At 39.9% G+C, this 27,214-nt stretch overlaps 1 protein-coding gene across 10 annotated transcripts in view; it reads right to left on the reverse strand.

Annotated features, from left to right (window-relative positions):
* Nucleotides 1-27,214, reverse strand: part of SORBS2 (sorbin and SH3 domain containing 2) — a 376,136-nt gene that overhangs the window by 5,744 nt on the left and 343,178 nt on the right. For all 10 annotated transcript variants that reach the window (XM_025384771.1, XM_025384769.1, XM_025384770.1 and 7 more), the window contains 5 exons: nt 26,713-26,759; nt 23,986-24,100; nt 23,772-23,900; nt 20,584-20,784; nt 2,746-2,795 (listed from right to left, as the gene is read on the reverse strand). In XM_025384771.1, the coding sequence (XP_025240556.1) occupies nt 2,746-2,795; nt 20,584-20,784; nt 23,772-23,900; nt 23,986-24,100; nt 26,713-26,759 (542 nt within the window). The remainder of the gene's footprint in view (nt 1-2,745; nt 2,796-20,583; nt 20,785-23,771; nt 23,901-23,985; nt 24,101-26,712; nt 26,760-27,214) is intronic.

Raw genomic sequence — 27,214 nt, forward strand, 5'->3', positions numbered from 1 at the left:
CACTGGCTTCCCCCCAGTTCATCCACCATTTGGATTGGGGGAGCTGGATAGAGCTGATTTCAGGGGGTGCCCAGCACCATCCCCTAGAAAGTACTGTTTTCCCTGGCCTGGCACCAAAGCCTGAAATGTCAACATTAGAGGCTTCGTCCACTGTTAAAACTTCATCCTTCCGGGAGACCTTATAGCCACCCACGTTCTTTTGAGTACGGGCTTCTGAGGCCTTTTCTTGAGAGAGGGGTTTGTGGTTACGGGGAAGGGCAGAGAAAGGCAGCTAGCATCCCAGGGCAGTGGCCAAAAAGGCAGGCAGGTGTGGAACACACACACGTCACCTGACTGGGATGTTTGCATGTGGCCAGCTTGAGTAGCGGTAGTCCATTTATTCTGTTGTTTGTGTTAAGAATTTGATTTGGAGGCTGCTCAGGTGAGCGGGTGGTATCTTTTGTGTATCTGTGTGGAAAGTTCACAGTCCCTTTTCTAGTTTCACATTTGAGAGAGGGTGGTCATTCCTGGGCTGCTGTGTTGGTGGATATACACAACACTCCTCACTTTGGGGAAACTGATTCTTTTATTGAGCTTCTCAGGCTTGAATCCTGCCCGGGCTCATCTCCAACCACTTATGGAGACCGGTGACCTAAGGCTGCAAACCGCAGCTGCCGGAAAGAATCTCAAGGTCTCAGAGCTAACGCAACAAAATGGGCACGGACTCCTGCTTCATTTGTGTTCGATGAAAGCCAGCGTGTTTGTCCACGTTTATTTACCATTCTGGTTTAATTAGTCCACAAAAACAAAAACAAAACAAAAGAAAAGCCACGGAGTTTTATGGAAACACAAACACACCTTCAGGAAATCCTCCTGCCTCTACTGGCTTTCAGAGTCAGTGCTGCACAACAGGAAATGAAGTCGAATCCAATGTGAACAAATGCTGTTCTGAAAGATGTGTTGGTGAGGTGAATGACGGTGGTGGGGTAAGGATGCCTCAGAAAGAAAGGTGTCTTTTAAACCGGAAATGCTGAGCCAGACTGGAAGCCCTCTCTAATCTGCAACGTTTTCTAGAACATATTTCACTAAAGCTCTGAATTGTAGTGACATAGCATTACGTTCCTACTTTTGCTCAAAACTTATTTTTAAATGACAGCAACTAAGCAACACCCTAAAATCCCACTAATTCAGGCTATAATCAAATATAAATTTAATAAACAATGTTTTCTAACATACGAATCAGGACTTTGAAAATGTAACATATCTTTCATTCACAGACACTTTAAAAGCGGTTTAATATAACATGTTGGTAATGCAATAAAACCTACACAGCGCTGGAATTTATTTTTTATAATGTGATCTTATCATCGTTTGGGTAAATAAGAGAACAAACAAAAACTTTAGAATTACAAGTCGTATTTAGTGTTTTCCAATTAAGCGATCTTTTTGTTTGTTTGTTTGAGACAGGGTCTTGCTCTGTTGCCCAGGCTGGAGTGCAGGGCCATAATCATGGGTCATTGTAGCCTTAACCTCCCTGGCTCAAGTGATCTTCCCACCTCAGCCTACTGAGCAGCTGGGACTACAGGCGCAGGCCATCACGCCTGACTAACTTTTTATTTTTATTTTTGTAGAGACGGTGTTTTGCTATGTTGTCCAGGTTGATCTTGAACTCCTGGACTTTGGCCTTCCAAAGCGCTGGGATCATAGGCATAGTGACTGCACCTAACCTTAAGTGAGATTTTAAATGATTATCACTGCTAACCTGTTCTTTCCAAAATACAGACTTTCCCTCAATAGGAACACCTTTCTGGCTGCACTCTGTGAGAGCCAGTCTCATCCGGAGATGCTTTGTGCTAAGCTTCGGGTCTGTGAGGAGCAAGGAAGGACCTGACGGTGATAAAGGAACCAGACCACATGCCAGGATCTGCCTCAGCGAGGAGGCTGCTGGTAGCCTGTTCAGCTCCAGAGTGTGGGCAGTGGGTCAGGATCCCCAGTGTGTGCTCAGATACGGGGGACAAGGGTTAGGTCCATGAGTGAGCCTTCCCAGGGGTGTCGCTCTTGGCTCACAGTATACGGGCAGAGGCCAACAGGAAGTTGTTAACTCCTGAACGTCTCTCAGGGACAAAATGGGCCCGAAAAAGAAACACACAGAGAGAATCTTCAAGACAACGTGTGACACCTTCAGGCTGATTTAACTCATGTATCAGAAAGGAGAAGGAATTTGAAAGGAAAGTTTGAAAAGGCGTTTTCCTGGTGCCGTGGAAGTAGTAGCATGTAACTGAGTAAGAGTGAGTGTTTGAATACTGCCATTTTCAAATGACCCTTCTAAGCATGTCACTTTGGAATGACGGAATGATCACTTTAGGTCTTTTTTACACTTAGGTCCACTTTTACAGTCGCCCAGTGGGTGTAGATGTAAGGTTAGAACATGTTCTGTATGTCTTTGAAGCTCCTAGTTACTTGTTACACAGCCAGCAGAGCAGAGAGGGAGACAGAGTTATCCATCTCAGGAATCACTGAAGCATTGGAAACTTTTCCTAGTGCATCAGTTAAAATCTCAGAGAACTATGGGTTCTTTCAAAAATTAGTTTCTGATCACTGTCATAAACGATGGAGAGACTATTATAATTTCTTGTAATTTAGGAGGCATCATGTTAGTTACTTTGATCTTTCACTTGCAAAGCCATACATCTTACATTTTGGTACAGTTGTCCATTTTGTGGGTCAAGGTTAGTCTCGAATTTAGAAGATAAGAAGAATACTTACGGTTCCCCCCCACCTTGAATATTTTCATGAGTAAACACAGGACGCTGTGGCTGAAATGAAATGATTTTCAATGTAATCAATGTTTAAACTGGTACTAATTAAAAGATAATTTGGATAATGGCATGGTACTTTTCTTGACATTTAATATTTCCTGTTGTAAAAAACCAAGAGGAAGAAAAAAAAAAAAAAAAACAAATAAAGGGGCAGCTTCAAATTAAAGCAAAATAACCAAGGTCAAATGTTTTGAACATGTCTACAATCTAGTCTGCTCAAGCTTTAAGGAAAAGCCAGGGTTTGGTCCCATTGATTTTTCAAAGGCCAGGAATAAGGTAAGAACATAGACAGCAAACCACTAGAATAGGAAATATAGACACCTTCATACAACCTTATTCTCCAGCGTTTTCTCAAACAAGCAGAAAATAAACCACATTTAGTTTCACAGCAAAGTATCCACATTCATTCTGTCAACCTTTCCTTCACAGACAACATTTTCACATACAGCACAGAGGAAAATATCAATAGGCAGACATCCCATGCTACATCTGAATTAACATTCTCTGTTCTCAATGTGGAGAAAACACATGCATTTTTAAAAAGAGAAAACAGAACTTTGGAATGCAACGAACAATATCCGGGTAACATGTAACATTTTACCTTAGAAGAGAAACATTGGTAGAAATTTCCAGTGCACTGAACTCTCGAAAGAGTTTCTTTTCTTTTTAAACTAAGCATCAAGACCAGTATCTGTAATAGATACTTATAATATTGGAAATGACAAGCCTTAGCATCCCATATACCCACATTAATATTTTCAGTGAATGAAAGTTAACACGTTTGTTGAATATATAAATTCAGTGTAATTTATGTTGACTACCTAAACTTTACTTTTTAGGGGAGAAATGCATACAAATCACTCATAATACATTTCAAAAACACTCGCTTCTAAATGATAGCTACAGGGTAAAATCAGAATTTGCATGGCACTTATATAAGTGACTGTTTGATGACTACTGAATTAGCTATTAGATCCACGTCCTTAGACATTGGGCCAGCTCTTAGATTTCCATAGTTATGAGTGGATTACTGATAGGCTGAAATCTCTTCCTGCAAATTGTCTGTAGAAATCCCACTGGTCCAAGCTCGGATGGATAACTCTGAGGTTCCTCTCAGTCTATGAGTCAATGATTCACCCACTTCCTAAATTCTTTATCCACCCCCTTTCTATCCTACTTGTCTATCTAGCATAAGACTAGGTACTCACAGTACTAAAACTGTAAGCTTTGATTCTGTTAATTGGAAACCTTTATTAACAGTGTTCTTAGAAATTTCACTTAACAGTCTGTGGATAGAATATTTAAAACTAGAACGCGTAAGAATTACTAGACACAAGTATGACTTAAGAGTGTGAAATAGTTTACTCCTGTAAATCAATATGAGACTACTAATGATGTATCTATTATTAAAATTGGAAGATATTCATATTTTAAGAAAAATTATGACTAACCAATTTTCCAGCCATCTTAAGATCATTTAATTCAAGATATTATTAAATCAATTTAAATATATAAGATGGTAATTGTAAGTCATTGATAAGCTTGTATCATATTACTTATTTCAAGTTCTCTTCCAATCTAATAAAACTTTATATATGTATAAAACTGTTATGCAGAAGTAAGATTTGTATACATCAATTGCCACTAATAGTATTTTGTAATAATTTCCCAGTCTTTTTTTTTTCTCAGTCTTCTTTCTCATTTTAAATGCCTGCAGAATAATGGTCTCCCACATGTGTCTACATATCGTAGTTTTCTTAACCATTCATCTCTTTTTTTTTGTTTGTTTTGAAGTTAGAATTGGTCTAGTCTTTTTTCTCACTATCATAAGTAGCAATGCTATACACATTTTCTTATGCAAAGAGCTATTTTCTGCTTTTGAACCATTTTTTAGAATATATTCCCAGGAGTAAAATTTCTGGCCAAAGAGTATGCATTAAAGCCACATGATTTTGAGAATGTACATGTTAGTCACTGAAAAATACTGTTCTCAAAAGTAACTTGAAAACGTCTAATATGCCACACTGCATATCACATACCAAGATCGCTACGACTCTTTCCTCGAAACGATCAGCACCATCTGCAGTGCGTAAAAAAGTTATGAATAAGAAAATATTGTTTATCCTTGTCTTAAGAGAAAATGTTGTGTAAAGTATATTTCATTATGCTCTAAAATTGGTATCCCTGTTTTCACACATTCAAACCATTTTAATATTTTAAAATTGAGTAAAAGTTTAAACTTCTACATCACGATATCCAATGCTTTGTAAAACTGGTTAGTTTCATTTCATTGCTCTTTTGTTAAAATGTGAATACTACTTTAAAAATCATATTGTTCATTAATATAAAACAATAAACTTATAAAGTCTGTACATCCCTTTTTAGTTATCATCATTATAATTCTACTAGTTTAATTCCTTTAACTCAACCCACCTCATCAATCATTTAAACGAACTGTCCCCTTGACCATTATGAAAATTTGGTGATTGCTGCAAACGTGCAGCTTCCTGGATCCCACGTCCATGGCTGGAGAACGTATGTTCGTATGTGGCAGCCAGCACTGTCCTTGCTTTTTTTTTTTTTTTGAGATGGAGTCTCGCACTGTCACCAGGCTAGAGTTCAGTGGCGTGATTTTGGCTCACTGCAACCTCTGCCTCCGGGGTTCAAGCGATTCTCCCGCCTCAACCTCCTGAATAGCTGGGACTATTTTTATATGCACCACCATGCCCGGCTAATTTTTGTATTTTTTAGTAGAGACAGGGTTTCACCATGTTAACCAGGATGGTCTCGATCTCCTGACCTTGTGATCCGCCCGCCTCAGCCTCCCAAAATGCTGGGATTACAGCGTGAGCCATCGCGCCCGACCCCCGTCCTTGCTTTTACCTGTTTCCCAATATCTCTTTTCTCTTCCTTCATATCTTTCAAACCCTGAGCCTCGTTTTAGCCACAAATCATCAGTTTTCTATACTGTTCACATCCTGAGGCCAGACTCAATCAAGGCTTCTCTTAGCAGAGAAGTTGTGTGTGTCTTACAACGGCGAGTTTTAGAACTTTTCAAAGCTTGCCTTTAACAAGAATCACCTCCATGTTAATGTGGATAACCAGGAGACAGTTCTGAGGAAAGCTGACCAATGACAGTACTTGAAATAGTTTATTTTTAAAGCATGTGACTAGTAGGGAATAAGTAGCACGAACAGTTATCTATGTCAGCTCATCTGAGTCCTTCTGTTTTGGGCGTTAACCACCATGTAACCTTGGGGATGCCTCAGCTTCCCTATCTCTGAAATCAATGAGTTGGACAAGATGATGGTTAATCGGGTCCCCTCAGGGATTCCATGAAGGACACACATTTCCACAGATATATTTCCTCTGCTGTGTAAAGGTGTCCATCATCAGCTTTACACAGAGAGCTGGGACACTGACACTGACTGGTTAATGCTCATGTGTCTCGGTCATGTAAAAAAATGGCTACAATTCAACTCCATTTTGCAGATTGGTAAATCAAAACCCCAAGGATACTGGATAATTTCTTAATATGACAAATAGGTAAAAAACAACAACAAAAAGAAACAAAATGGTAATTTTGATGTGCACTCTTCATTGCATGAAAGATTACTATGCTGGACTACTCGGCCTAGCTTGGCTAAAATCAGCCTCTTAATGTTGACGCTGAGGTAGGTGCAAATGTCCTATAAGGTTATGTAAATAGATTATCTGAGGAGACAATCTTTTGCCCTTTCCCCATGGCGGTGTCACGCAAATGGGCAAGTCCCTTAAGGAAAGACTTGTAATGCATCTGCACTCTGTTGCCACCTAGTGGTGAGCAGTGGCAGCAACAAGCTGAGAATTGTTTCTGCTTTATCCTGCTTTATCCGCCCCTTTATATCCAAGTTCCCAAGGAGGGATTCATTTTAAAAGCCTATTTTAAAGGCCACAGAGTGACGTGGAATAGATAGTCATCTGTTTTTCTAACCATGTTCTTCCCTCCCCACGTTTTACATTCTTGAGAAAGAATCCCTTGTAAGCCACCAGCATTTTTGGTCCGTGTCCATTTCTATTTTGACTATCTGTGCAGGCATTTCCATTTCTCCTAACTTCTTAGCAGTTTTAAGATAAATATACAACGATATACATTTGTGACATTCAGAGAGGCTTCCATCAGCTGAACCTAGAAAGATGGCTTTCAACTGACACATTATAATCATGGTGTTGGACATTTTGAGCAAGAATTATATTACGCTTATATTTCCTTGATGAATCTTAAGAGGAGAATAACAGAAAATCCAATGAAGCATGCTGCTGTTTTCTTGGTATCTTAAATATGTATTTTTTTTCTGTAGCCCTAAATATGTAAGTTTTTTTCTGTAGCTATTTTTTAATGTTGTCAAAAACAGATACAAAAGAGACAAGTTTTAAACACATGCTAATTTCCAAAGCTAGAACCAATCACAAGTTACTGTTCATAAGGAAGCTGGTTTGAAATATCATGGAGTCTGTAACATCAGTAAAATATATACTTTCCTATCTTAGTGTACAGTCTGTTGAAAAGCTGTCTAATTTATCAAAGCTTCTGCAGTTATCTCTGGAGGATTAGCTATATTTAGTATCAAATAATTCTTAAATAAGGATTGACTGTTACTTTAAACACGAATGCAGAAAAATCTCTGAAAGCAATATAAACAGTGCTAAAGTGTTTTGTCATTTCTTTCATAAAATATTAGTTGTACTTGCCAACTAGAATTAGATGAAATTCTCCTAATAATACCACATTTATGTTTAGAGAGGCTTATTTTTCCTTCTTAAATTATGAAGGTAAAACACAACTTTGCACAAATCTAAAAAATAGAATATTTACGGTTCACACAAACACATGTAATCTGACATACAAATACATAATGTAAAAATCACACACACACACACACACACACACACACACCACACAAAATCTAAAGGGGAACGAAAGCATAGCATCTCATGGACCCATAGGAAATTTATAGATGGGTGCTCTCCATTGCAAAGAAGCTTATTTTTTGCTTTGGCTCTGGAGGCCATTAGGGGGAGTCTAAGAGTCTCTACAAATTGGCATTCCTCTCTCTATGACAACACAAAACTCTGCCTCAGCAACAAAAGGAGGTCTTCCTATGCAATGCAAAAAGCACCAAGTGGCATAAATGCAGAATAATATCTACTTTTTTTTAGAAATGAAAAATGAATGCTTCTTTGAAATCAAGCCCTTGAGAACTTGAAATGCAAAGCATAGCTGTGTGATAGACCAGTTAAGGTTGAATCAGGGTCCATTAAAACAGAAATGAGGAAAGGAATCCTGACTTACGTCCAGATGAAAATTTCCGAACTCCTTGGCTGCATTCCGTAGAATTGATAGTAAGTACCGTTTAGAGTCCATGTATTTTAAAGTACTGTAGATACTGCAGAACTAAGTAGCTAAGGGAAAGTAATCTGACCTTTAAGTTCAATCAAAGCTGGCAAGAAATGGGAAGTGGAGAGAATCCAGGGAGCAGTCTGGGGAGAAAGGCAGACTGAGAGAATGTAGTGCACACCACCAGAGAAAAGAAGACGTTAGACAAGAATCATGGATTTAAAAAAATCCAAATTGAATGACACAGAAGCAAACATGGCCGGAAGTGTGTGAGTCCAGCTCTGTATATTCTTGGCAACAGTTTTGTTCTTTGCAGGAGAAATGGTGACTAGAAAGCAGTGATTTAGTGTAGAACCATGAGACAGATGTAGACCACAACACACACGACACCCTTATCTGTAGAGCAGAGACTCTGACCATGTCTTTGTGGATTTTGGAAACTTCCCACACACCTAAAAGGGAAGCACATCACCAGGTGGTCACTCATCTCCAGGGTGTCTCCAGCCTTACTTTAAGGCCAGTTCACAGCCAAGACAACTGAGGAAGAGCCAACCCCTGAGGCGGGGGTGGCCAGGATGCCTGCCACGAGGTGGGGGCGTGCTGACCCTACCCTGTGGGGAGCGCTGAGCCCTCTGACAGGCGAGCCGCAGAATCTCCTAGACATCACTGGGCTGCGAGGAGGCTTACCCAGGACACATGTCTCGCTTTTTAGGTCAGCCTGGAAAATGTATAAGAAGTTAGTTAGTTCTCATCTTCATCACACAGCCTTCAGGAGGAGCTTTCCTGGCGTGCTTGTTCCATGCACACACAGCATGTCAAACTCCTGACATGAGGGACAATGGCAGAGCAGGGAGGGTCCACAGCTAGGCACCAGCTGCTGTCTTAACATGGGACCCACAGGCACGGCAGAAAAAGGTTCATAGAGGAAAGTTGGCATAGGCAAGAGGCTAAGAACATATAAGAAATGCTATATATATATATATATATATATACACACACACACATATATATATATATACACACACACACACTTTTTTTTTTTTTTTTTTGAGACGGAATCTGGCTCTGTTGCCCAGGCTGGAGTGCAGTGGCACAGTCTCGGTTCACTGCAACCTCCATTTCCCTGGGTTCAAGTGATTCTCGTCTCAGCCTTCCGAGTACCTGGGATTACAGGCACCCGCCACCATGCCCGGCTAATTTTTGTATCTTTATTAGAGACAATGTTGGTCATGTTGGTCAGGCTGGTCTCGAACTTCTGAACTCAAGTGATCTGCCCGCCTCGGCCTCCCAAAGTGCTAGCATTACAGGTATGAGCCACTGCGCCCAGCCAAGGAATGTTATGTCTTTCATAGAATGCTTAGCAATTGGGTTCAAGATGCTCTCAAACCTGACCTGCTTTTTCATGCTTATTGAAGGGATGCAGGGTGAGATACAGGAGAATTTGGCCTAATGCCCATCAAATTTCATGGACTGTATCAGACATTTGTTGGAGGCAAAATTTTCTAGCAAACACATCAGAAGAAAGTAAGGCCTTTTGGGGGGGAAACATGGTGAAATATGATGAAATACTGAAGTGCCCAGCCTGCGGGCTGGCCTGTTTCGGTGTTTTTCTTTTCAGAGTAAGATCTTTCATATGACAGTGAGTAACCTGACCTCCTTGTGCGTAGGTTTTATTTTCCTTCCAATAGCGGACAGGATCTGGCAGTGCACTGCCTGGTATTTGATCTGGCTTAAGAGAACTTTAGGAGGAATAAAACATGCTTAAATAAAAGCATGTGGTTTTCTCAACTCTCATTTAGAAAAGTTTTCCTAATTCTCAGTAATGATTGACCTCAGATCCCCAGCCTCTGGAGATGAAATGTGTTTGGCACTGTTGCTTAAGCGTCATGGCAGACAATGCTTGATGCTCTCCAAACCCATTCTCTTCTTGGTCCTCAGTAATGAGGCCATTCTGGATAAAGACCACATTTCCTGAGTTGTAGCTGGATGTGCTCATGTCGTAAGCTAGGACTGAGGGGATATATGCAATTTCTGGGACATGGCCTTCAAGGCAGATGTAATCTCCCATCTTTTCTCCTTCCTGTTGGTTCATGTGAGAAGGGAACTGCTCGAGCTGCCACCTGGGACCCGTAGTGGAAGCTTCTCTCTGAGGATGGCGATGAGCCAACATCAAATGGAACCTCCTGGGTTCTCTGATGACTGTGGGGCCACCATACCAGTCCCTTCATTTATGTGTAAGAGCAACATATTTCTACCTAGTTTAAGCTACAATTATTTTGAGTTTTCTGGGACTGTGCCTACCCCAGTCTTGACTAATCAGGGGTTCAATACATATCAGAGCTCTTAGAGAAAAAAAAACCCATTTAGCTGTTAGAATGATGTGGATAATAACAGCTGGAAAGAGCACGGGAACATATTAGGAACAATCAGGGGCTGATTTCATGTTGAAAACTGTGCCCCAGGGATCCCCGTTTGATGGGATTGCTTTAGGGTGATGAGACTTCCTTGTGGGACCACAACCACCGAGTTACTTGGAAGAAACCCGAGGAAGAGCCTCTCACTCTCCTCATAGAGCTTCCGCTGCAGCTTGAGGCCACATGCGGCAAGTCTCTTGCAAAATAGTCTCTTGGATGGAAATGGAGGCTCGGCTTATGGAGAGGCTGAGATTTATACTTTTTTTTTTTTTTTTGAGATGGAGTCTCGCTCTGTCGCCAGGCTGGAGTGCAGTGGCACCGTCGTGGCTCACTGCAAGCTCCACCTCCCGGGTTCAAGCAATTCACTGCCTCAGCCTTCCAAGTAGCTGGGCTTACAGGCACCTGTCACCACACCTGGCTCATTTTTGTATTTTTAGTAGAGATGGGGTTTCACCATCTTGGCAAGACTGGTCTTGAACTCCTGACTTTGTGATCCACCCACCTCGGCCTCTCAAAGTGCTGGGATTATAGGCGTGAGCCACCGTGCCCGGCCAATTTATACTACTTTTTGTTATAAAAAATCATTATTTTAAAAGCAGATGCTCAAAAGACTGGGGGAGATATTGGATTCAGATTTACACATTAAAAATAATTTATGTATCTTTCAGTCATCTGTAATCTATAAAGTGGTAGTAACTTTTATGTTTATGGAAGATTTTGGATTGCATTTACTTTTATGGAGATTTTCATTGTCTTAGAAAACACTTTACAAGAATGAAATTGCACTGACTTAACCAAACAATGGTTGACAGGGGTTGATAAAAATGTTATTACAATGATTTCATGCATGCTACACTACGTCTATTAAAACATTACTAAAAGTTTATTTTCTCTTTGCTTTCAGTACTAGGTTATTTCTTTTCTTTACAATGAGCATCAGCATTCTTGAAATGGAAGAAATAAAAAGGCTTCAGACTCAGACTGGCACAGTAACTGGGTCGGATGCGATATTAAACTATAATGGCCTAAAATTTCGAGTTGATTCATTTGTACTTAAATTTACGAGCACAAATAACTTCAGTGAATATATTCTTTCAATGACTACAAAACAGATTTATAAGGTTTAAAAAAACTCAGTGGGAGATTCAAAAATCAAGATTTGCTCCTAAATAGGAGATAAAATAGAGAAAAACCACTTGGATTTGCAGGAGTTAGAAGTATTTCGTGTGGTTATTAAAATATTCTTTTAAAACATAGTTATTGTGAATACCTCCATTTTCTCATGTCATTCTGCAAACAACTGAAACCTAAAGAATATAGGACAGGAATTTGGTTCTTGCAGAAGAGTAAACCTTTTTAAATTCTAGCTTTTTCCTGATGCTACAATGGTGTGTCCTCCATCTTTCTAAATTAGATAACTCAGATTCTAAGGCTATTTTCCCTCTTGCTGATTAAGCTTAAAAACCGAAGAACAAGTTAAAAAAAAGACAAGAAATAAATACCTTGGTCTTAAAAATAAAACCACGGAAAGAAGAGGAAAGAAGAGAAATTCTTAGCCTTAGGCATCATATAAAGTGGCATTATTTAAAACATTTCCTAATTATTTTCTGCCAGCTAAGAAAAAAACCTCAAAGAGCAAAAAGCAATTAAAGTGTTTCATTTTTTACAAAGTTCCTTTCACGCCTAACAGGAGCACGTAGACAGACTATGTCAGCGAACGGGTTTGGTGACAGTGATTTTGCGATTGCATAAATGGCACTTTCTAATACAGAACCTTAGCTGTATCAGAGTCCTAAATTTTTACTTTCAATTCAAAAGATTGAATGTGAGGGTGAGTTATTATTTGACGTCTGTCACCTTTTTTCCAAAGGAACATGTTTTAGGATCATTCCGAACATAGGAGGAAAACATTTCAGTGATGGACTAATTTCATGCTGTGGTTGTCATTAAATCTCTTTCCAAGGCCAGTCATTAATTTTGTTAAAATAATTTTTTCAAATGGTATCTTTAGGTAAAATACCAGCGGAACTGTCAGCCTGCAAGTCTCAGAGATGGATGCTTTGTGAAGTGCTACGAAAGGACGATCCTTCCCACCTCCTCATGAATTTACGTCACTTTTGTGGAGGAACAAGGTTCAAGACAGTCAATGACAAAGATCATCCTGTCTCCAGGCTCTGCTGAACCTGCCGATGGGTGGGAAATGAAGGGAGACAGTGAGTCCACTGAGAGGTGATGGAGAATGACAGGCACTGAGCTGAGATGCCTTTGAATGTGATGGTTCTGATGCTGATGGTTAACTAAAACAAATCTAATCATTACTTTTTATGTGGATATAAATTTTACTTTGTTTTTCTCCTCAATCTGGCTATAGCTGCTATGCAAATATATCTTTTAAATGTTTGGATAGAGGCCATGCCAATGATGTTAAACGTTAGCAATCAGTATTCATATAACTTCGTAGGTCTTGTGAGAGGGCGCAAATCTGAGTGCATACATCTTACTAATTAAGCTCATTGAAGACATGCAATAAACCACACTCAAGATGCAGTTACCTTTAATTTTGGTGGGTTGATCTCCTGTTGATAAGAATATTTAGGGAGGAGAGGAGGTGAGCAGGGCTGAGAAAGTTTAGAGTCCAGGTCAGAAACAGAGGCGAAGAGAGCATGAAATGGAGGGGAGGAAAGCAGCTGGCTGGGAAAGGGGGTGGTTGCTCGCTCTCCCGAAGAAAATGACGGCGGCTTCAATATCGAGGAAAGATAAGAGGCGATTATGCTTGTCTCAGAATGAGGTTACATGGTCTTTACAGAACATCCTCTCAACTTCGATCATTTTAAAGTTACCAATAACCTTGGGAAGTTATATTTATGACAGTTTTTTTGCTTTGAAACCACTAACTTCCTCTTTTGAATTTGATCCAAAATCCCCAGTGGGTATGATCAGTGTAATTTTTCGGATGTGGGTAGCTGGAGAGAGAAACACCTACATTCTATCATTTTATCATACGTTTATGTGATGGCTCCTTCTAAAAGTGAAGGAAAAAAGTATTTAAAACCCTGCAACGATGGTAACTTGTGTGTAAAGTAGGTTGTCAACTATCAATAGTCAGTTTGTCACAAAGCTGGGGAAGCGGTGGCCCCGCGTGCAGGGTGTGAGCTGGGGCTGGGACGAGCCGGCCTGGGGGACTGTCTGCAGCAAAGAGCACTGCCCATCAGCAAAGCCACGCATCTAATCACACCTTCAAATGGACTGAATTGGAAGGAAGATTCGTTACTGAAATAATCGATGTGGAGACACGTTTGACTCATTGCAATGAATTATCTATCTGTTATTAAATAAGGTGTTTGTTTTACACAAAGGCAGGCATGGCCAGGTTATTTTGAAATAGAGGAACTATGAAAGAATTTGACTGGGATAGTGGCATCATAGGAACCATCCTCTCTATTATTTCATAATTTCCATAATTGCCAGTCATTATACTTGCTTCTTAATTCACAGGGTACATTTGAGGGATCAAGTTTCTTTCTTTTTATTTTTGAAATGGAGTTTTGCTCTTGTTGCCCAGGACAGAGTGCAATGGCACAATTTCAGTTCACAGCAACCTCTGCCTCCCAGTTTGAAGCAGTTCTCCTGCCTCAGCCTCCCGAGGAGCTGGGATTATAGACACCCAACACCATGCCTGGCTAATTTTTGTATTTTCAGTAGAGATGGGGTTTCACCATGTTGGTCAGGCTGGTCTCCAACTCCTGACCTCAGATGGTCCACCAGCTTTGGCCTCCCAAAGTGCTGGGATTACAGGTGTGAGCCACCGCACCCAGCCTCAAGTTTCTCTTTTTTTGAGATGGAGTCTCACTCTGTCATCCAGGCTGGAGTGCACTGGCATGATCTCAGCTCACTACAACCTCCTCCTCCCGGGTTCAAGCGATTCTCCTGCCTCAGCCTCCCGAGTAGCTGGGATTATAGGCACCCGCCACCATGCCTGGCTAGTTTTTGTATTTTTGGTAGTAACGGGGTTTCACCATGTTGTCCAGGCTGATCTCAAACTCCTGACCTCAGGTGATCCGCCCGCCTTGGCCTCTCAAAGTGCTGGCATTACAGGCTCGTTTTTTGTTTTAAGAGAGAGGTTTGCAAGCTAAAGTTTCTGGATATTTTCTGCTTTTGTTGATTAAAACCATTGTTCAAATTTCTTTGTAACATGTACCCAATTTTTAAGTAGTCAACGTAAAGTCAACACGAAGAGAACGACCTCTCTAGAAAATTGAAAGGGGACAGAAATGCTGTTTTTCTTTTCTGTTGTCTTTGTTTACTATTATCATTATTATTTTTGGAAAGTGCCATTATGTCAAGGGTATGGTGTATGGTTTCCCATCCTGGAATAGGACAAATTTCTGGGCATCAATTTCCTCTTCTCTAAAGCGGGGATGAAAACATCACACGCCTCCCTGGGTTTGATGATTAAAGATGGAGAGTTTTTACAACAGTGTCTGATACTCAGTGAGAGCTCCACTAGTAGCTATCATTAATATTGGAAGATTACAAAGACTATACCAATTACAAAGACTTTTAAAATACAAGTTTATGGTCCTAAAGAAATAATGGGATAATGGAATTATACCACATATTTACATCATTTAATTAAATGTGGTGTGTTTTCAAACACCCACTCCACCCCCAGCTTATACAGTGTTTGTGTTTTTGGTTAAAAAACCTGTTAGGCAGTGTCAAAATAGATATTTATTAATATGATTAACTGTAACAGCTAATCATAGTAAGGCCGGTTAGTTCTTCAGGAATTAGGGAAAATTAAAATACCTCATTACTGGGTTTTGCTGCATTGCTGTCCTCGTTGGGGATCCTAGGATCTGTGGGGGTGGCTAGAGGGTGTTTTAAGCAGTCGGTTTTCTCCTCCTCCTCCTCTTCAATGTGCAGGCATGGGGGCCCCTCTGACCCTTCGTGGCCACACCACCAGGCGTCTCCTTCCTGAGGTTCTGCCAGCCCTCTCTGGATGCCTGACACAATCCCCTCATAGATGCCCTCATCTTCCTCTCCAATGACGGGAAGGGGTACAGGCAAGGAACCCACGCTGGTGCACGCAGAGGCCACAAACTTATCCCCTAGGACTTCTGGCGCCTTTTTAGGGTCTGAGAAGCCCCTTCTCATTTTTCTCAACTCTGCAAACTTGCTTTGAGTTGTCGTTCTGGGATCCTGAAGAGGCTCTGCATGGTTAGGCTGGGCTGCAGCCGAGGCCGCACCCGCGTGAGTGGAAGGTGATTCGGCAGGTGCAGTCGCTGGGGGCAGTGGGAGGAGGACAGTAGGTTCCTCCTTAATTTCCAGAATGGCGTCCTCTAGGATGGCTGGTTTGGCTTGGTCAGCAGACAAGGTTAAAGCACCAAGCTTCTCCAATTCACCCAAGAAGTTGTCCAGGAAAGGAGGTGGTGTTGGGGCCAAAGGGTTTGCTGGTGGACATGAGGCTGTCAGGGACAACCAGCCCTGGCCAGTTCTCTGAAGAGCTCCTTTATCTGAGCCAGGTGAGGCTTTGCGGGTGGGAGGAGGGGCTGGTTCACTGGAAGCCAGCTTGGAAATGAGCATGGATTATGAAGTTAAGAAAAAATAAACGAAGAAAATAATAATAATGCATCAAAACATAGAGATGGAGAAATGCAGAAAAGATGTGGTGGTGAATATGAAAATAATTTTATGTTTAACATAGACAGATTTGAAGACATTTAGAAGATATCTAGATTTGAAGATATTTTGCTGAAATTTAAATACATAAAATCATTTATGTTAATTAGAAAAGTTACTTCACAAATGAAACTCTACTAGTTTTGGAAGGGGTCTTAAATGTCAAACAAGATAAAGATGATATAGAGATTACCAGGACAGTAAAACCTTAGAGATTTATTTTTATTTTTATTTTATTTTTAAAATTTTAAAAAAAAATTTTTTGAGATGGAGTCTTACTGTGGCACCCAGGCTGGAATGCAGTGGCACGATTTTGGCTCACTGCAACCTCCACCTCCTGGGTTCAAGCGATTTTCCTGCCTCATCCTCCCGAGTAGCTGGGACTACAGGCACACGTCACCATGCCCGGCTGATTGTTTGTATTTCTAGTAGAGATGGTGTTTCACCATGTTGACAAGGCTGGTCTCGAACTCCTGACCTCATGATCCACCCGCCTCGGCCTCCCGAAGTGCTGGGGTTACAGGCGTGAGCTACCGCGCCTGGCCCTTAAGAGATTTAATAGTTTATTTACTTTAAACTATGTTGAAAAGATATTACAGGTTTCCAGATATTGATTTAGTAGTATAAATGACTCCAAAGAAATGTTAATGTAGAATGAAAACTAATAGTTCAGTCTTTTTATTTCCTGAATGTGTGTAGTGTTCTCTTTTCCTACAGTATAACTCAATCTTTTAAACTTTGACAATTTTCTCACTTATGTTTGCAAGGTGATATGTTAACAAATTTCTAAGTGAGTAAGTTCTGAAAAGCATGTTTCAAAGACAGGAACCCATGATCAGAATGAAACTGAGCTTGCATAGCTACAGCTTCAAAGTTTGAAAAAATCCAAAGTAAATGTTTACATAGAAAGAGCCCATCTGATGCTGATGGGAGAGAGAACTTCTGGTTAAGCTCCCGTTCTCTTTCAAAGCTTGACATTTATGTAAATCGGAGGAGGTACGATTTATGAAGCTTAATCTCCTGAAGTAAAAATATACTTCTATATATGTAGTATTACTGATGTATTTTGGATATGGTAAATGAAACAATAAATTTGAAATTTTATGCAAAGTGATTAAAAGTAGTTCTAATAAATATATACACCCCATATGTACTCATAAAAATTAGAAATTAAAAAATGTAGTTCTAGAAGTGCCATTGACTAACATCGGAATACATTTATCTGCCCTTGCTGGACTACAGAAAACGCTACCTGCTGTGCCTGCTGTGCCTGCTGTGCCTGCTGCACCTGCTATGTGCATAAAGGCCTTGAGAAGGCTTTCACTTTAGGTCTCTCCAGGTAGATGCCTTTGATTTGGAAAGAAAAAAATCTCCAAAAAGATTCTGGAGATGCATTTTCCAGCTGATAGTTTAGGATAACACTTTACACAGGGAGCCAGCCCTTTTGCTCCTGAGGCCTTAGTGTGCGTAAGTGAGTGATGCATTTCCCACTTAACTTTCGACTCCTGTGTCCTATAATAAGAACGGGGTATTAGTTAGATTTATTTAGCTTTTTTTTTTTTTTTTTTTAAGTCATCTTATCATGGGATGACATAAAGGTCACAAAACTCATGTGAGCATCTTAAAATAGGATTCAGGACCCAGGCTCTGAGCTGCTAACTCACAGACTGCACGTGTGGTTTGTGCCTGGGTAGACAGCCACTCCTCTTAAGTCCTGTAGATGTTGAGTTTTCAATGAGATATAAACAACTCAAGTCTTATTCAACAGTCTACAGAAGTTCCTTTACTGGCTAGAGTTCTAGTTTGTACCCTTTGTTACATAACACAAAAGTTTTCAGTAGTTAGATTTGTAAAGTCTGTGAAATATATAATTTCAGATCGTCAAGTTTCCACTTTCACTTTCTATGATGCCAGGAATTATATGTGGATGAGAAAGAAGGATCTTAAATTCCCTTGTCGTTACTGCCACCATCACCACTATCTGATGCTGCGAATACTCTAGTGTCATCACCACCACAGTCACCAAAATACATGTTAGCAGGTTAAACTGCTTAGCTTTACAACGGACTCGCTTATACCGAAAGCCAAATTAAGCATCCTGGTATAACTATATCACAAAACTATACCTATAATACAAAAACCACACAACTATTTTGTTTTCCAAAAGCATTAGAATTGGATTCTAATGCACTAAAAGCAGAAATATCAGAAAGAAAATCAACTTACATTTTAGTCTCCCTTAAGACAAAGACAGTACGTCAAGAAATGTGATTTAAATGTGTCACCAGAGTGGTTCATAAATTATTAATGAGTTCTCTGTTTGTAAATATCAGTTAGAAAATAGGTTCTGTAGCATTATGTATATTTTGGATGTCATCATTTAGAAATACATTATATTTATCTTTCTAAAAATGATTGTCACTGCTGGGAAGTTTTCTTCATTAAGCCTGTGACATCACAGCATGGATTACCAGTTGGGATAAAACCATTAAGTATTTCTTTCAAATTGTGGACGTAAGCGTCTCAACGTATTTTTTTCCCCAGCAGTGAGCCATAAAAAACTAGTTATTAGTGAAATTTGTACATGCCTCATGTTTAAAATCTGGTATTATTTTAAAAACTTGAAAATACATTCAACTACAGTTAAATTGTATTCACATCAAAGATGAAAACATTGGGATCAAAAATATTATATTGCCATTGCTAATTAGGACATATGGAAGAATTTGTTAGATGTTTAATGAGCTTATGCAGATACACGATTTTCTTCCTTACAACATTTTATTTGAAGGTACAGTTGGTTTGAAATTTCTGTGATAGTTCTTTAAAGATGACTGAACGGTGGATAAGACAAATATATGCATGAAGATTCTCATCTTTTCTCATTATCAGTAGAAAATACTGAAGAAAGTATGCTGATCTATAAATGCTAAGCTCTGGTAATGAAGTGAATATTCTTAAGAAGATTCTGGAAAACTTTATAATCAAGCAAACAAAATTGGATAGTACCAAACTGTTCCATATATCCATGAATACAGGGTTGAGGGTAATTATTTGCAACTGAAACTCAGTTTTCAAAGACGATCACAATAAATACAATGCCCAGACTTAGCCCTTCTAAAGGAAAATGACTCTCTTGAGATAGCAGATTCTTAGATCATTTCCTTACATAAAATCCTTCTCAGGCTCATTTTCAAGGAGTAGTTTAGGTCACTGGGATGCAATCTTGAAATAGTCTTTTCACTGGAACATGAAGTGACTTCATACTTTACTAACATCTGAGAAGCTGATTTTATTTTACCAGCTCTAGATGGTTTGGTTTTTCACATCCCAGCCTTGATCTCAATTAAAATAATTAATCAATTATGCAACTTAATACATTTTTTGAATGTTGGGAAGTACTTAAAACATTTTGGAAGTAATTGGCAATTTAAAGTTTTATTCTTAGAGGTTAACGAGAAAAAAAAACCCCCAAATGTCATACATAAAAAGAATATAATTCAGCAGAAAAATAGGAAAAAATTTCACATTGTGAGTGAAATAGCCTTTTTACATTCACCAATTAAGGAAGCGAAGTCTCTTTTAAATTGCATATTGAGAAAGATAATCATCTTTAGCCCGCTCAAGTGAAACAGTAGACCTGGCATGTAACTGTCCTAAAACTGATAAAACAAACCTGAGGACTTACAGTAACCTACAACATTTTCATTTAAACTAATAAACAAATTGACTTATAGATTCTAATTAAAAATTTTTGCTCTAGCTCACTTTCCATATAAAAAGCTTGTACAGATTTGTCAACCTAATAACCAGGTGTTCTCGTGATATGTCATTTTGAGATATACATAGTATTTTGTGTTGTATATATTTATATTTCAAATTATAAATCATAATTGTATATATGTGTGTATATAATTGTATTTATACATAAAGATCATATTATATACATACAACTTACATATCTAAAAATGAAACTTTAGAAAAAAATTATTTCAGAAAACATTTATGTACACAGGAATACGGATATATATCATAGAAGACTTTATGATATTATTGTTTTCTCTTTCTCTTTTGATATTTTAACTTGAAAATGAAATGAGCAAAATTAATCATTAAATCTTTATGCCAGTACCTATTTGAGAAAAACTGAATTGTATTTACAGACGCGGCACTCACACATGTAGAGACATAGTATGCAAATCTCTTTCTCTGCAATAGATGTGATATGCTAATCAAATATCCTAAAATCACATACCGATGATCTTACTCGGAGCTCCCAATATTACATGAACGTGATAGAGTATGTTCTTACCTGATTTGAGCTCAAGCTGTGAATCCTATCACTAGCATAGCTGTGGGGTATTGGAGGGTCGGGGTAATCCTCAGCGCCTTTTGTGTTCTTCTTGACGACCTCCACATAGGAAACAGGGAAGATGCCTTGTCTGTTGGTTCCTGGGATTTTACCTTCATACCAGTTTCGATCAACTCTTTTAAGCAGAATAACTCCATCTCCCTGTGATGAATACGAGAGAAATGCATTAGAAACAGAGACAGAATAACATGAAAAGATAATTGTCAACGTTTTCCATGAAACAACAGGTTTCCATTTGGGAAGGTACTGGCGCTTCCTAGAAAAATACGCATTCTCAACATATATGTAATTAAATGGTCCGTTCAGGACATTAGAATCTTCCCTAAGGATGCCTGGTTAATGTGAATGGGTTTATCCTTGTTCACGCTGGTATTGTGTGAAATGATTTGTCTAAGTTTTTTCAAAAAGCAGAAGAGTGTAAAAGGCAATGTCTCAATGACAATAGGGCTATTTTATCTCTGGCAGATTCGGTGCATTGGCCTTCTGTAGGAAGAGCTTCAGAAAGTGCACCACAGCTCGCTGTGAGACCGTGTGTGTCTGAAGTGGTTACAGAAAACACCTCGAGAAGGGAGAATATCGGATGGCACATCATTTTCTTTTTTTATTTCTGTTTTTTTTTTTTTTTGAGAGGGAGTCTCACTCTGTCACCCAGGCTGGAGTGCAGTGGCATGATCATGGCTCACTGCAACCTCCACCTCCTGGGTTCAAGCAATTCTCTTGCCTCAGCCTACTGAGTAACTGGGATTACAGGCGCCTGCCACCATGCCCGGCTTATGTTTTTGTATTTTAGTAGAGATAGGGGTTTCACCATGTTGGTCAGACTGATCTCGAACTCCTGACCTCAAATGATCCGACCACCTTGGCCTCCCAAAGGTCTGGGATTGCAGGTATGAGCCACCACACCCGGCCCATTTTCTTCTTTAATCTACATGCGCTAAGTAGTGACAGAGTGAACTAAAGGGATGGGGAAAAGACAGCGCCCTAGGATATCAATAGCTGTGACAAGACTGGCATACCCTGACAATGTAAACCCAGCATTCATCTGAGTAGCTGGTGACCATTCCATACTTGTCATTAAATATTTGAATAGAACCCTTGGCTTTCACAACAATAGAAGTTTCTACAATCACTATTCCTTCCACCTGCAGTGACCCAGTCAGTGCCACAGAACTCAGTTTAAACTTTAATTCAAAACTACATGCAGCCTAGAAATAGGCAGGCAAGTTGATGCTACCCAGCAAAAACTGCAGCTGCATTCAGCAGGTGATACAGAAGCTTGGCAGCGGCACCTGATGGTGTGATGGAGCTGAAACAGACATTAATCTCAGCCCAATAGGGCACCCCTCTTCAGGTGCTACCCAAGAAGAACTTCGACCTTGAGTAGCATTTGAAAGTTCTCTTTGTGTCAAAATCAACTGGATGGTTGATTTTGTGTGCTTCACCACTACTGAGCAGCACATACTCAAGAAAAGTCAATCTCAGGCCGGGTGCAGTGGCTCACACCTGTAACCCCAGCACTTTGGGAGGCCAAGGCAGGTGGATCATGAGGTCAGGAGTTCGAGACTAGCCTGGCCAACATGGTGTAACCCTGTCTGTACTAAAAATACAAAAATTAGCTGGGTGTGGTGGCGGGTGCCTGTAGTCCCAGCTACTTGGGAGGCTGAGGTGGGAGAATCGCTTGAACCTGGGAGGCGGAAGTTGCAGTGAGCTGAGAACATACATTGCACTCCAGCCTGGGTTACAGAGTGAGATTCCATCTAAAAAAAAAAAAAAAGAAAAAAAAAAAGAAAGAAAGAAAAAAGAAAAATCAGTCTCCCCAAATCTGAAAATTGCACTGATTTTCTAGTACACCAAGAACAGGCAGTTGCTAGGCTCCTGTGTGAGCTGTAAGAGGCGTTGGTGAAGCCTTTCCGTAGAGCGTGGAACAGGAGACAGAGTTCATGTAATGCTGGGTGGCGCAGCCCAGAGGGCACGAAACGAGGAATCAGCTGATGATGCAGAATTAGGACTGATAGGAGAGAATGAGACAAGGTTCTGCCAGGACCAGAACAACCAGGACTGTGGTATTGCCCTTCATTGCACCTGGCTAAGGATTTCATTAGTAGGCGTGGGAAGTCCTAGAGCCACTCTAAATATTACTATCTTGCCTGTGTTGTGTGCAGAGGCAGTTACCTCAAACAAATATATGTCATGTTTAGAAAGCAAAAAAAATAGTTGATTTATCATTCTCAGTTATGTAAAGTAGCAAGAAGAGTTTTTTTTGTTTTTTTTTTTTGAGATGGAATCTTGCTCTGTTGCCCAGGCTGGAGTGCAGTGGCACTACCTTGGCTCACTGCAACCTCCGCCTCCTGGGTCCAAGCAATTCTCTGCCTCAGCCTCCCAAATAGCTGGGACTACAGGTGTGCACCACCACACCCAGCTAATTTTTGTAGTTTTAGTAGGGATGGAGTTTCACCATGTTGGCCAGGCTGGTCTTGAACTCCTGACCTCGTGATCCACGCGTCTTGGCCTCCCAAAGTGCTGGGATTACAGGAGTGAGCCACCACGCCCGGCCTCGAGTCTTTTGATATTATTAAGAAGAGATACTAGGATTGGATGGGCCGCTAGAGAAATTTGGGTCAATTATGAGACCCAAAGAAGGGTGATCCAGGGAAAAGCACTGCACAGACGGTTCTTAAAGCAGCTCCCTAAGAGGAAGGATTTTCTTCACCTAGGACCATTCCTAGATTCCAAGATAGAGGAAGATAAGGATTGGATTATCTTGTTTCTAAAAGATTGAAAAATAAGGCAGCAAAACAACGATATTTTGCAGTGTATCAAACTGCTTTTTCCTTTTGTGCTCCCGAATGTATACGTCCTTGATTTTTCAGCCCCTTGCCCAGTTTCCCGGACTGAGCCACAGAGAGAGAAGCCTGGTATCCCACAGGGAACTCCTCTGAAAGGACACAGGGACCAGCAGGGAACCCTGACTCTGGGCTGCCTTAGGGAGTCCTTTGTGGAAAATAGGGCTGACATTAAAATGTCTAAAGAAAAAGATAACCTATTTTCGTTTTGAAAATACACAGCCTTTTCAAACACACTGACGAAACAACAACAACACCAACACCAACAAAAAGCAGCTGGGCTACCTTTCTCAGTGACAGCTCCACGTTTGTGTCTGCGCTGAAGTTGTATTTGGCTATAGCTTCTCCGATTTCTCCGGGCTGGGCTGGCGGAGGTGGTCTCGCGGGCTGTGCTTTCTCGGGAGGTGTGAGTTTCTGTGAAGGAAATCGTCATCTATTCTCAAATCTGTGGTGACCTTGGAAACCACCACCATCCAAGAGAGAAAGGCAGAGGGCTTACCTCTACGTATGAGATCGGGAAGATGCCCACTCTGCCGTGGTGTTCTCCCTCATACCAATTGTGATCGATTTTCCTGAGGATGTAGACAGTATCTCCTTTCTTAAATGACAGCTCCCTGGAAGAAACACGTTGACACGGTCTTCTCGTGATGTACAGCGATAATTCTGAAGATCAGCACCCTCGCTAGATCGGCGTTTGTTTGGCAAATACACTTACAATATTAAAAAATCCAATTTGATATTGAGTTGAGTCCGATTAGATAAGAATGATCCTTGCAGGCCGGGCGCGGTGGCTCAAGCCTGTAATCCCAGCACTTTGGGAGGCCGAGACGGGCGGATCATGAGGGCAGGAGATCGAGACCATCCTGCCTAACACGGTGAAACCCCGTCTCTATTAAGAAATACAAAAAACTAGCCAGGCGAGGTGGCGGCGCCTGTGGTCCCAGCTACTCGGGAGGCTGAGGCCGGAGAATGGCGGGAACCCGGGAGGCGGAGCTTGCAGTGAGCTGAGATCCGGCCAGAGCGAGACTCGGTCTCAAAAAAAAAAAAAAAAAAAAAAAAAAAGACTGATCCTTGCAAATTCTTAGAAGGTACTTAAAACATTATAACTTTAGAAATGATTTCAAAAAGAGTAACATTCCATTGGGTATAAATCACAGACAGATTAATATGAAGTTTAAAGGAGGGGACAGACTCTTGCTACTTTATCATTAGTTCAGAAAAGAGGCATTTTGAAGCTTGGAAAACTGATGGAATACTTCTGCACTGATTTTTTTTTTTGTCCTGAAGCTAGTTGGCCAGTTAGTTACCAGCCCCCCAGCCCCTTTTGATGTACTGAAGCTTACATGAAGGAAAACAAGTCTCATGTAGCCTCAGAATAGAAGTGCCAACACCAGAACAAACTTTATTTGTGGATCTTTGAAGTTGGTTGACAGGTATTTTAATAGAATAAATAAAAATATTTTTAAGACAGTAACTATATTTTTCCATTTTGGCTGTTTCTAAGAAAATTGTAGGTATATTTGATTTGGGCATTTATAATTTTAAGTTATAATGACATTATTCATTTTGAATAATTCACACCTAAACTTATCACCTTCACTACATCAACTTTTCCTGGCTTAATCACCAGGTGATTAGGTTGGTTCATTATTTTGCCTCCACAAGTATTCTTGGATGGAGGGCGATTAATTTGTATCTTCTCCCGAGAGCCTCGCTTTGCAACACATCTGCCTTCCCAATCTTCTGCATTGTTTTGTTCAGAATTTTCATTTCTTTAATCTTTTAAAAAAATTTTCATTTCTTTAATCTTTTAAAAAAATTTTGGTTCAGAATTTTCAGCTGGATCATTTATCAGTATATACCATATGATGGAGAGAGATTTGTACCTGATGGAGAACGCTTCTCATTGATTAAAATCATTAATGGAAAAAAGGGTGGCATATTAAAGGAATGATCACACATTTAGAAGTGCTAAAATCTTCACAACTGAAAATGTGTTAAATTTTCAGTAACCCTAAAAACAAAAAAGATTCACAGAGCTTTACATTCAAATACAGCGCTTCCTTCTTTTGTGCAAATGCCTAATATAAAAAACAGAAAGCAAAGCAAGATATTTAATGTTCGCAACACAACAGTTTTATTTGTATCAGGTATGTTTTGTTTCCAGAAATGAGACTAGCTTTTTAAAATGTATATGTACCTATGAATTAGAGGCAACCAAGTTTTTAAAGCTATGAAAAGGATTCTTTTGTATTTGTACGGGGTTGCATTTAAAATTTTGAAGTCCTTAAGACACAGGAAAGTCTCACTCTTGTTTTCAAAACTGTGTCCCTCTCATCTCAGACCTAGAATTTTAAAGCCCCATTTGCTTTTTTCCCCCTCACTTTTATTTTTATTTATTTTTGAGACAGAGTCTTGCTCTGTCACCTAGGCTGGAGCGCAGTGGTTTGATCTCGGCTCACTGTAAGCTCTGCCTCCTGGGTTCAAGCGATTCTCCCGCTTCAGCCTCCCAAACTATGCTTGGAATGTTTTGATAAATACATGTTATCAAATTCCTCCAGCTAGTGTTAATTACTCCCCAATACTTTATTTATTTACTTATTCATTCTTTTTTTGAGACAGGGTCCTGCTCTGTTGCCTAGGCTGGACTGCAATGGCGCAACCTCAGCTTACCGCAACGTCTACCTCCAGGGCTGAAGCAATCCTTTCGTCTCAGCCTCCAGAGTAGCTGGGACTATACAGGTGCATGCCCCAGTGCCTGGCTAATTTTTGTATTTTTTGTAGAAACGTGGTTTTGCCATGTTGCCAGGCTGTTTTGAACTCCTGGGCTCAAGTTATCTGCCTGCCTTGGCCTCCCAAAGTGCTGGGATTACAGGCATGAGCTACTGTGCCTGGTCCCCAATACTTTATTAATTCATTATTGATGCAAAAATTCTAAAAACAAATATTCGTAATTTCTTTTTGTTTTTCCTTTCCTTAGAACTCATTGTGTTTCACCTAACATGTTTAAAGTAATTTAAAACTCAGTATTTCTCAATTAAACTTAAAATAAAAATAAAATGACCCTATCCCAAGTAATTCTGAAGGAACCATTTAATTACAGTAGATTGCTGCATTGGGAATTAGACCTCATTTGTAACACATCCCGTTGCAATGCTTATTTCTTAAAGCATTATTAACATTTAAAACCACCTTAAATCATATGATGAGTATTTATCTTACTTACTTAGATGTCTGAGCCTTAAAATCATAAACAGCTTTTGCAGGCAATTTCTGAAAAGGAAGATAAGCAATTAGTACTAATTTAAAATTTGAATTTTCTACAAGAAAGTAGTTTCATGTGCCTTAAAGAAAAAGGAAACCTCAGGGAATGATAAACATATGTAATTTCAATCCTGTATTTAATTTACAAATAAGTCCATTTATTCTTCATTTATATATTTAAGCTATAACAGGAATATAATAGAAGGCTTATCCACCATCACATTTCATCTTAGGAAGTAAGGGAGATTAATGTTATAATGAGAGAATAAAATGCCTGCTGAGGATTGCATCCTAGGCATCATTTTGGCTGTTACAAAGGCTTTTCCCAGGATAAATGTGGAGGGTCAATGGCTCTATGTTCTATGGAGATTGACACAGCTTTTTCTGAATCATAATAAAAGGACCAGATGTCATAAAAGAAGTCATCATTCCCTTTATTAGACACTTATTAACATATTAGCAAA

Source organism: Theropithecus gelada, chromosome 5 (assembly GCF_003255815.1).
Source record: "Theropithecus gelada isolate Dixy chromosome 5, Tgel_1.0, whole genome shotgun sequence".
Classification (NCBI taxonomy): domain Eukaryota; kingdom Metazoa; phylum Chordata; class Mammalia; order Primates; family Cercopithecidae; genus Theropithecus; species Theropithecus gelada.